A 12,089-nucleotide genomic window follows, 5' to 3' on the forward strand; every position below is an offset into this window, starting at 1 on the left:
CTCACACACACACACACACTCTCCATGATGCCTTGACAGATGGCTGGTGTTGGTGCTTACTGGAGTTCATTAATGACTCTGTGGTAAAGATGCTTTTCTCTCTGAAGAAATAGAAAGGCCATGCCCTGTTGATCCTCAAATATTATTAACAGGCATTTTTTCCTGGGCAGTGGAGCTCGCCAGCGGTGGCTAATCAGCTGTTTGGACTCTGGCTCTAACGTCTACAGTTAGGAGAAAATGACAAAAATAACGGAAATATGAACTACACACTTAAACATAAAATCTTACACATACACGCCTACACAGACAATTTGACAACTGTAAGTTTCCAGTTAAGATTTAAGCTAGTGAAAATACAGTTACAAAGTACATATACTCAAATAAAACTACTAAAAATTAAACCCTAACAAAAGACTGGCATGCTGCATGGTTTAAGCAGCCCATGACAAACTTCTTGTCCTGTTTTATGGATAACCACTCCATCACAGTACACATCACTTCGTTTCCCAGTGCAGTGGACAGCATGATGAAAGGATTTATTCACATCACTCTGTGTGGATACTGAGGTCCGTCAGCAACAGTGCACACTCTCAGTACAGACACTTTCCTCCAGCTTCTTCTTAAAGAGGAACAAAAATACTTTGAGCATGTTCATGTCACTGCAAGTTTGAATATGTTTTGGTCACTTGCTTTCTAAGTTCTAGCACAGTTGTCCTGAAGAAAATGTTTTCTGGTTACTGCTCTGAGGGTGGGAAATGAGCACAATCAGCTGATAATGATCTGACACTGTGTTTTCACTCAGATGGTAACAGAGGTGAAGGGGTTAGGGTGCTGGAAGCAGGAGGAAAAGGCAGTAGGCCTCAGGTTGCATTAATCATGTGCAGTGTAATATAGATTTCACATTAAAAGATGAATAGGCGCCTACAGCAGGAGCAGCTTTTGGGCTTTGTGTTCTAACAGTTAAGAGACAACGTCATCAGCTCCTCAGTGTGAAATGCTTTTCACAGAGCTCAATCAATGTGCTCAACCTGCACATTTACAAAGCTGTCTTGCTTTGTGTTGTCTTGCGAGACAGCAAGTCTGTGTGGATTGATTCTGCCCAGTTCGTGTGCCAGTCATATTAATTAGGCTTAACTGGTGCCATTGACCAGTTAGCAGCAGACTAACACACATGCTTGTTTTGCAGCCACACTTCGTGCTCTCTATTTGAGTGACAACGACTTCGAGGTTCTGCCTGCTGACATCGGGAAGCTGACCAAGCTGCAAATAGTAAGTTGATACAACAGCAGAGTCAGTTGGTGATTCAGTGCGAACTGAGTTACCAGGCTCAACAAATCAATAGCATAGCATGGAAAGTGAGTGGAGGTAAAGCGGCAATTTCAGTATCAGAGAGGCACAAACGGTGAGGAAGGGGGCCTGTTTTTGGTACTGATACAGCCTCATAGTTGGAACACGTCTACAGTCCATTTTCACATCATGACGCCGGAGCCAGGAGCCCTTCTGTCTCCACATCAGAAGGTCTTCAGACTCCTGGATTTTGTGCAACATTGAACTGGGTGACTATTTTATGCAGTGTACACATAAGCAAAAAATCCAGCATGGTGGACTTTAGTGGTTCACGACATAAGTAAGTTGGTATCAGTGTGAATGGGCATTTTTGGGCTTTAATTACAACATCACCATGTGACTGATAAGGGTTAAGTTTCTTTGGAAGCAAATGCAAATCATTTCAAGTTATTATGCAAAGTTTTATATTTCTGGCTCATTCCAGCTCACAGGAATCTATGACGTGGCACGAGACAACAAAGAACGACAACAAACCTGAAGGAACTCAATAGGGAACACTCACAATATTCTTATTGGTATCATTATTGTTATTACTAGTGGTAGTAGATGTATTCATATTAACAATGGTGATGATGATAACAAACTCGACAGGGTAAAAAGCGAAATTGTTCGTCAGACGATAGCTGATGGCTCCCCTGATTGCATTTCGACCAACGCATTCCACTTATTTTGCAGTCCACACTCGCTCAGACATGATTGGTCAGTACTAAAAGCATCTGCAAACACAAAATCTTGTCTGTTGCCAACAGATTCTTGCTAACACATTAATCAAAAGCACAAGCTTTCTTTTCACTGTTATGTGGATGGCACACAGCTGTGCCACCCTTAATATACAGCACACTAACTGTCTTTATGACATAAATACAAGCTACAAGGTCTAATGTTACTGTATTGTCATTATGTAAAACAGGGTTTACATGCAACAACATGTAGTCCCATTCTGCTGCCTCAAGTCCCACATCGGATGGCTTTAATCTTTGTCCACTTCAATGAGAATAAATCTCAGGTTACATTATTTGGATCACAGCTTTTAGCCTCCATCATTTCCCCTCATCTTGGCACATTATCCCCTTGTGTGAAAGCATACGCAAAATCATATTCAAAATCAGATGTCTCAGTTTTCTCTACCTGCAAATGGAAACTGTGGAGCCTTGTTCATGCTCAGCACAGTGTTCAGGGACCACACCCCTAACGGGACACCGCCTACAGTGTCACCACTGTGTCTCTGGTGTAGAGCTTGTAGGGTCTGCAGGCTGCTGGTCGTCCCAGTAAATGGTCTGTATTTGTATAGCGCCTTTTAACTACTCAAAGTGCTTTACATGACATCCTCATTCACCCATTCACACATCATTCATGCAGGAGGAATGTTATTTGGAGGAGACTATTCTTTCATACTCATTCACACACTGAAGCTGCTTCAGGAGCAAGTTGGGGTTCAGTGTCTTGCCCTAGGACACTTCGACATGTTGACCCATAGGAGCTGGGGATCAAACCCCTGACCTTCTGATTGAGGGACGACCCACTCTACCACTGAGCCAATGATCTATTGAATCCCAGTTGTTCCGTTGAGCAGACCGAACAGCCAGCTCAGGTGTTCTTCTTCACTCTTCACAGACCGTTTGGTATCCATGCGGGTTACCGCACCCCGGCCATGCTCATCCCTCTACACTCGCTGTGTACACTGGTCTAAATGACCCGGCCTCTTCGGAGGTCGTAGCCATGAGCCACTATCACATACCTCAGACCTTCTGACCGAAGGATCGTATCTGTCTTGAGGTCCAGGACTGTGACTTACAGGGACAGTCTTCCTCCCCCCACATGTTTCTGCACCCCCCCTTTATAGAGCCAACTGAAAACACGTTGGAAAAGACCACCCACATAACTTGATGTAAATGTAGATGCAGCAGTGAGGAGGGGGGCATTTAGGTTCGGGCCTTGTACGCTAGGAGTAGCTTTATTAAAGCAGTTAGGATATGTTGGTCTGTAAGACAGTCTCTGTGCTTTAAACACATGAGCGTTGCTGTTGTTCCCGTGTGTGTGTGATAACTTCTCTTCTCTGTCCTCCTGGTCAGCTGAGTCTGAGGGACAATGATCTCATCTCGCTGCCCAAAGAGACCGGAGACCTGGCTCAACTCAAAGAGCTACACATCCAGGGCAACAGGCTGACCGTCCTGCCCCCGGAGCTGGGTACTCAACACACACACACACACACACACACACACACACACATTCTCACACACAGATGGAGACACAGACACTCACACAGTGAGAATCCATTTAAAAGTGAGGACTATTCCAAAGATGAAGGCTGATGACTAGAGGTCCCAGTGCTGATAGATTAGCATCATTGTCATCAAAGAAGAACAGTGTTATGGCATCGGGTTAGTTCATCCCTGGGATCCTCCTGCACAGACACACAGTGGCTCCAGCACCATCTTAGAAGTAAGAAAATGTTTCCTCTACACCTTTAACTCGCCTCCTTTATTTCACTATGAAGAGCTTGAGTAACAAATTCCACCTTGTCATGCTCATACCCAGATGATAACTGTGGCTGGGAAACCTTTTAGCTTAGCATTAGCACTGCGGACATACTATACCAATAATAATAACTTGGATTTATGTAGCGCCTTTCAAGAGACGCAAGGACACTTTACATGTTTCACAAGTCCAACTGTGTGTGTATGTGTGTGTTCGCAGGTAACCTGGATCTGACTGGTCCTAAGCAGGTCTTTAAAGCAGAGAATAATCCCTGGGTCACTCCAATTGCTGACCAGTTCCAGCTGGGCGTGTCCCATGTGTTTGAATATGTTCGCTCAGAGACCTACAAGTAGTAAGCAGACACACACACACACACACACACACACACACACACACAGATTGCCACATTACCAATGGTGGATCTCAGTTTGCGGTTGTTGTGCACTTTCTAGTATACTTTAACATGGAGAGTGTCCATTAACTGTAACAGTCAGCTGGTTTTCTATGTCAGATCCTTTAATCATCATTTTGACAATAACTACAATAAAATACTACGCTGCATCAGGAAAATATTGCCTACCAACCCAGTGTAATATTTCTGAAGTTGTATTAAAGATGCATTAACATGTTTTCATTTTTAGTGTAAACAATTCATCAGATTTTAATTCAGTGATTTTATATTTTGTTGGCACATTCCTAATTTGCAGTATGTATATGTATGTATATGTGTATTATTTGGGCTTAATGGACAACATGGAGGCAGATAACCAGAAAAACAGCAGAGTCCATTTACTCCTGATTATGAACACCTCAAACAGCATTCTACTGCTTTATACTGAGGTACAAACATTACCATTCCATAAGGTTCTTCTGCAGTGGAAACATTCATCCTCCAGTAAATAGGACGGACCTTAGACAGGACTTGGCAGCAGGAGATAGAACCCCAAAGCTAACGTTGTGCTAGCAAGATTCAAAGTCAGTGACACAACAGGAAATACAAGCTGGAGGACACTTACTACCTTGTTAATGTGTTGCATTAAATTGTCACAAGAGGTCTTGACTGCGTCTCTGTTGCTATGGTTACTCATTTATTGTAGCCAGCACATTAATCTAGAGCACTGACTGAAACTACTTAGTAGGTTTCCAATATCACATTTTAACAAATGCCCAGCAACCAATGAGTATTCAGCCAGACCCTGGCATAAACGTAATTCGTGCAGCTGTCAAGTTTTAAAGGCAGTGGGGTAAATGTTATGTTGCCTCTAACGTAGTGGAGTCTGGGCATAAAGTCAAAAACTAGTCCTGACTGCACTTTGACACAGTCACTAAGTACATGAACGACCTTCCCCACTGGAATAAAAAAGGAAGTATAGAAATATTTCATTATTATTAATGAAAATGTTACCATTACTCTTACTTATTTAAACAGGTCTAAAAAGACCAGCACACACCAACAAAAATGTTTTACTGTCAGACTTCCTCTTTCCATTACATCAAACATGGGGTGTTTGGTGTTACTGTGACACATCCAGTGGACTTCAGCTGTATAATGTCGGTACACAGTGCAAGTACAACAGAAAGCAACTGCCTGTAAGCGTAAAAACATGGCATCTAATAACACAACATAACATAGCAAGAACACCTAAATTAATAGAACCCCTATGATATAAACATCTGTCGTCTTCCTCACCACTGCCCCTTCTTTACTGCTGTTTTTAGTGTGAATGCCTGCTAATCCCTAAAACAACCTCTATCATAGTGGATGGTTGTGGGTCGCCAGTCAGAAGGTCGGTGGTTCATCCCCGACTTATCCATTTCACATGTCAAAGTGTCACAGACAAAAAGCCCAAATTACTCATGAAGCACTGCCAGTCTCTACCAGTAATTAGGTTCCTCATGTATAAATGATATGTGAATGTAGTGTTCTGACACATGTCAGTAACCCATTTTCTTCTTGACTAGTCTTTGTTGGGGAAAAGGTTGGACTGTCATGTCCAAAGAAGTGGCTGGACATGGTTTGACCCTACACACAATGCTGAATAAGGGTCCCCTCTGCTGAATCACAACTAGATTATAACAACATGTTATCCAACCAGAAAAAACAAGAGTGCCAAGTGATAAGCAGCTTGACAAGCAGAGAGAAGTTCAAACTCTGTCTCCTTTCTCGCCTCCAACAGCTGAGTGATCACGGTATGAAGTGGCCATGAGTGTTGGGTCGTTGGTTTTGGACAGTTAATGCAGTGGCCGGACACAGCTTGCCATACTGTGTTTTCTCATCACTGCACTTGTTGACGCAAACATAACACTTAGTTTTCCAGCAGCCCACCTGTGTAAAGGTGAGGGAACAGAGAAATTTTGCCCTTTGTTATTTGTGCAAGTGTGACAGGAGAATTGATAAATACTAAGTCAGTCAAGACTTAAAGAAGGAACAAGAAATCAGCAGATCAGTTTTTAGCTCTGAAAAAGGCACCAAGGATGTGTATCGTCAGCTCATCACACAGCCGCCTGTGATTTGAGGTATAGTGTGTGTGTGTGTGTGTGTGTGTGTGTGTGTGTGCATGCACCATGTCTAATATGATGTCAACTGTACATATGTGTATGCTAGAGCACAGAAATGTCTAAGCACTTCTCTCTCTGGAGTGCAACAAAGTGTTGGTGCTGTGGATAAAAAAGCTGCTATTAATTCTTGTTCTCGGCAGAGGGAGATACGTCTGTGTGAATGTGTCAAAGTGCTACACCGAGGCAGGCTCTGGAACTGATCCCTGCTCACTGTGACTGAGTGTGAGCGAGGCAAAAAGACCACGTCTCAACCGTCTTCCATTCCATATTATGTTGGCATGCTTGTATGAGCACTGTGTGTGGGAGCCCACATCTGTCCAATAGTGCTGCTGAACCAACAGGATGTATGCAGACACACGGCTGTCAGTAGAAGTGTGCAGCAGGCCCTCTTTGAACTCATCCAAATCAGAAAGGAATTCATGCAGTGATTCCTCATATCGTAATACCAGAGTCTTTGAAACAAAACCGCTGGCCTCACGTATCACAGATGCTTGTCTCACACGCACACACACACACACACACACACACACACGTTTAATGCTGCTGAACTCAAGGGTTTGTCATCTTTCCAATGAATAAAGAGACAATACCCTCCTTCCCCCAAGGGTATTTAGGCAAAGGGAGCAACCAGGTGAGCCAATCATGCTCTGTTTTCTACTGTGCTCCACTAGTGGACAAGGGATCAAATCCAGCACAGGTACAGGGCCATAGCGCCGCTCAGTCTTTCCAGGTCAGGCTTCACTGTTGGATTTAACTAATTCTAACAATGCTCTGTAATGTCATTCTGTAAATGACCTGCTCAGTGCAGCACAGCTGCAGAGCTACAGAGTGATGTGAGGTGTATGTGAACACTTACCAGAGGACAGGCTGATGCAGTTCAGCTGAACCCAGTTAGTCTAGCGCTCAGGAAGAGGCCACCGGCCATGCTGTATATTTTTCCTCCTGCGCCACTGGAGTCCACTGGGTTGTAACTGTGGCCTGCCAGCCAGGAACTCTGTGCTTTGATTGTGGACTAACAGGCTATACATTATATTTAGTGACAAGCAGATCGAATGGGCGGGTCACCAGCGTCTGTCAGGCCACATGATGGAGAGCTTTGCTACTCCCCGTCATCAACTGCAACTCTGTCTGTGTGATCAATCACTGCCAACCTTAAAGCCAGCACTCATAAAAGCAACACATGCATAATTTATCAATCATTCTGATTAACCAGCACACACAAGTGCACACAGACAACCTGTCTCTGGTGTTGTCAAGGGGTGAGGCTAAAATGAGGGGCACTGCTGGGCGGGGCACTGCCACGTCTCACAGAGCACCATGTCATGACGAAGCGGACTACATTACCTGTTGTCCCAGCTGGGAACACAGTGATGTCTGTGCCGTTTTATCCCTGTCGTAAAAGTCAGACGTCAGCAGGCGCCAGCTGATTGACTAACTACTTTACTGAGTGAATGCCTTTAAAGTGGGTGAAAAAAGAGCTTAAAGAGAAGGTCCAGTTAAGAGCTTATCATGGATTCAGTTAAAAGGATGAGTGGGTCAGCACAGGCCCCACAATGGGGCGGCTGTGGCTTAGTGGTAGAGTGGGTTGTCCCTCAATCAGAAGGTCGGGGGTTCGATCCCCAGCTCCTATGGGTCAACATGGGCAAGACACTGAACCCCAACTTGCTCCTGAAGCAGCTTCAGTGTGTGAATGAGTGTGAAAGAATAGTCTCCTCCAAATTGCATTCCTCCTGTATGAATGATGTGTGAATGAGGATGTCATGTAAAGCGCTTTGAGTAGTTGAAGTAACTAGAAAGGCCATTTTCCATTACCATTTACCACTGATATGGAAAAAAGGGTCACAGTGGTCAGCTGGTCTAATATTCGAAATGAAATCAGCTTTTGTTTGGCTCATCACTCCTTCTGTTCACACTGAACAGATCAGAGATCTGCTCCCCTTGTGCTGTTGTTGAAAGTCTTCTCCCAAAACTATTTTAAGTGTACAGTGGAGATCGAAAGTTTGGGCACCCCAGATAAAAATTTGTATTAATGTGCATAAAGAAGCCAAGGAAAGATGGAAAAATCTCCAAAAGGCATCAAATTACAGATGAGACATTCTTATAATACGTCAAAAAAAGTTAGATTTTATTTCCATCATTTACACTGTCAAAATAACAGAAAACAAAATAATGGCGTCTGCAAAAGTTTGGGCACCCTGCAGAGTTAATACCTTGTACTGCCCCCTTTGGCAAGTATCACAGCTTGTAAACGCTTTTTGTAGCCAGCCAAGAGTCTTTCAATCCTTGTTTGAGATATCTTCGCCCATTCTTCCTTACAAAAGTCTTCAGGTTCTTTGAGATTTCTGGGCTGTCTGGCATGCACTGCTCTTTTAAGGTCTATCCATAGATTTTCAATTATGTTGAGGTCAGGAGATTGTGAAGGCCATGGCAAAACCTTCAGTTTACGCCTCTCGATGTAATCCACCATGGATTTTGAGGTGTGTTTAGGATCATTATCCATTTGTAGAAGCCATCCTCTCTTTAACTTCAGCTTTTTCACAGATGACATCAAGTTAGCGTCCAAAATTTGCTTAAATTTTATTGAATCCATTTGTCCTTCTACTCGTGAAATGTTCCCTGTGCCACTGGCTGCAATACAACCCCTAAGCATGATTGATCCACCCCCATGCTTAACAGTTGGACAGAGGTTCTTTTCATTGAATTCTGTGCCCTTTCTTCTCCAAACGTACCTTTGCTCATTCCGGCCAAAAAGTTCTATTTTTACCTCATCGGTCCACAGAACTTGTTTCCAGAATGCATCAGGCTTGTCTATATGTTCATTTGCAAACTTCAAACGCTGATTTTTGTGGTGAGGACGTAAAAGAGGCTTTCTTCTGATGACTCTTCCATGAAGTACAATATTTGTACAAGTATCCCTTTATAGTGGAATAGTGTACCACAACTCCAGTGTCTGCCAGATCTTTCTGGAGAGATCGTGCAGTCAAACGTGGATTTTGACTTGCTGTTCTCACAATCCTGTGAGCTGTTCTCTCTGATATCTTTCTTGGTCTTCCAGATCTTGCTTTAATTTCCACTGTTCCTGATGACTGCCATTTCTTAATTACATTCCGAACAGAGGATATTGGCATTTGAAAACGCTTTGCTATCTTCTTATAGCCTTCTCCTGCTTTGTGAGCGTCAACTATTTTCAGTTTCAGTGTTCTAGACAACTGCTTAGAAGAACCAATGGTGCTGATTGTTGGGGCAAGGTCAGATGAGTCTGGGCATTTAACACCTTTGAGATTGACATCACCTGGTCTTTCCAGATGATGATTGTGAACAATCCATGACGCTGTCAGGTCTCAGCTTTCCAAAGGGGGCAGTACAAGGTATTAACTCTGCAGGGTGCCCAAACTTTTGCAGACGCCATTATTTTGTTTTCTGTTATTTTGACAGTGTAAATGATGGAAATAAAATCTAACTTTTTTTGACATATTATAAGACTGTCTCATCTGTAATTTGATGCCTTTTGGAGATTTTTCCATCTTTCCTTGGCTTCTTTATGCACATTAATACAAATTTTTACCTGGGGTGCCCAAACTTTCGATCTCCACTGTAGTCCTCCAGACTCAGACTCTTGATTTCTTGTTACTGGACTATGCGCAATTTGTTAAACATGTCTTCATTAGATGTTTATCTGAAAGTGCTGTTGCCAAATTTAAGGAAGTGATTCCATCAGTATTTAAGCCAATGCCATGTCTCCATACAATAGAAGACCCCTATGCTAGTCTTAGCCCCTCCCAAATCGATTATCTGGTTGATAGTGCTTCAGGCTCCCTGCGAATGACACTCGACTCCATCGCCCCTTTATATATTAAAGATAATTAAAGAAAAGAGACAAGCTCCTTGGAATAGTTCCCAGACCTGAAACTTTAGCAAAATTCGTGAAAACTTGAAAGGATATGGCGTGCCAAATTACAAGAATCACGCTTAATCTGGCAACAGTCTGAAAACCTATAGAAACGCCCTCTGTAATGCCAGAGCTGCCTATTACTTCTCACTGATAGAAGAAAATAAAAACAGCCCTAGATTTCTGTTCAGCATGTTAGCCAGGCTGACAAAGAGCCAGAACTCTACTGATCCTTGTGATCCTTTAGAGCTCAGTAGCAATGACTTCATGAGCTTCTTGAAAAAATTCATCACCTCCTGCCCTCAACAGGCTCTGATTCAACCTCAAACTTAGTAATCATGGAAACAGCTGTTTGGTTTAATGTATTTTATCTGCTTTGGACTGCCATCAACATGTCTCCTAGACCTCATTCCTACTAACGCCACTTAAGGAAGTCCTGCCCTTAATTAACACGTCCTTACTAGATATGATCAATCACTTTCCTAACAGGTTACGTACCACAGTCCTTTATAGTAGCAGTAGTGGCAGCAGTAGGTCCTATTTATCAGATCGATTTCAGTACACGGTACAGTCCTCTGTCCACACTAAAGTTAGACATGGAGTTCCACAAGGTTCGGTGCATTGACTGATATTATTTACCTTTATATATGCTTCCTCTGGGAATATTACCCAGATATTACCCACCTGGAAACACCCAACTATACTTATCAATAAAGCCAGATGAATCCAATGAGATGACTAAAATCCAATCTGCCAAGTCTGGATGAACAGCAATTTTCTGCTTCTAAACTGAGGACAAAACTGCTTGGCCCTAAACACATGAGAGACCTACCTTTGATCAGGATTTGTTCTTTAACTCCCACATAAAACATATTTCCAGGACTGCCTTTTTCAATGTAATATTGCTAAAATCAGGCCTATCTTGTCTATGAATGATGCAGAAAAAATCCACACATTTGTCACTTCCAGGTTGGATTATTTCTGTTTCTTATTATCAGGCTGCCCCAATACGTCCTTAAAGACTCTCCACCTGGTCCAGAACACTGCTGCTCGTGTACTGATGAGAACTAAGAGAAGAGATCACATTTCTCCTGTACTGCCTTCTCTTCACTGGCATCCAATAAAATCCAGTGGTTCTCTGGCTTCTGTGAATCACTGCTGCAGATCATCAGCCGCCACCACTTTACTACTACTACTACTACTACTAATATTAGTTGTGTTATTATTGTATTGTATTATATTGCACTGTTAGTCATATTCCTATTGTCAGTACTATAGTTGCTGTTATTATTTTGCACCCCCCCTCTCTCTGTCCAACCTCCATCCAACACAGAGCCTGACAGAAATGATGCTCTGAGCCCTGATGCTCACAGGCCTGCAGTATCTCAGGTTGTAACCATTTGAACCGCTTGAGTCCAGCCACTTGAACAGGTTAATATACTCCATGTCTTCAGAACATGACCATGATATTATCGTTTTGTTGGTGTTCCAGGGTTGTTTGACGAGGATCACTGTTTCTCCCCCGTGGGTTTTACCACACTCTGTAGTGTTATGGCCTTGTTGGGGATCCTCTGTCCTAGCCACGTTTCACAGAAACAAACATTGGCGAAGAGTATGACCGGGAGAATTAGCCATCCTCTGCTAACCAGTTGGAGGAGTCTCCGTTCTACTCCTCCCCACCTGCCACACTTCCGTGTCGACCTCCGGGCAGCAGGAGATCCCCCTGCTGTGGCCTTGCCCAGCGTCACTCCAACGTGTAGCTGTACAAAGGGGTCGAGGACATTTGTGTGAAAGTGTCCCTTGTGACTCAATTGAG

The 12,089-nt window shown here is 43.2% G+C and overlaps 1 protein-coding gene across 1 annotated transcript in view; it reads left to right on the plus strand.

Annotated features, from left to right (window-relative positions):
- Positions 1 to 12,089, plus strand: part of rsu1 (Ras suppressor protein 1) — a 45,554-nt gene that overhangs the window by 14,939 nt on the left and 18,526 nt on the right. The window contains exons 6-8 of the mRNA XM_070852867.1: positions 1,187 to 1,269; positions 3,420 to 3,534; positions 4,045 to 4,177. Of these exons, the coding sequence (XP_070708968.1) occupies positions 1,187 to 1,269; positions 3,420 to 3,534; positions 4,045 to 4,177 (331 nt within the window). The remainder of the gene's footprint in view (positions 1 to 1,186; positions 1,270 to 3,419; positions 3,535 to 4,044; positions 4,178 to 12,089) is intronic.

This window comes from Pempheris klunzingeri, chromosome 21, assembly GCF_042242105.1.
Source record: "Pempheris klunzingeri isolate RE-2024b chromosome 21, fPemKlu1.hap1, whole genome shotgun sequence".
Classification (NCBI taxonomy): Eukaryota; Metazoa; Chordata; class Actinopteri; order Acropomatiformes; family Pempheridae; genus Pempheris; species Pempheris klunzingeri.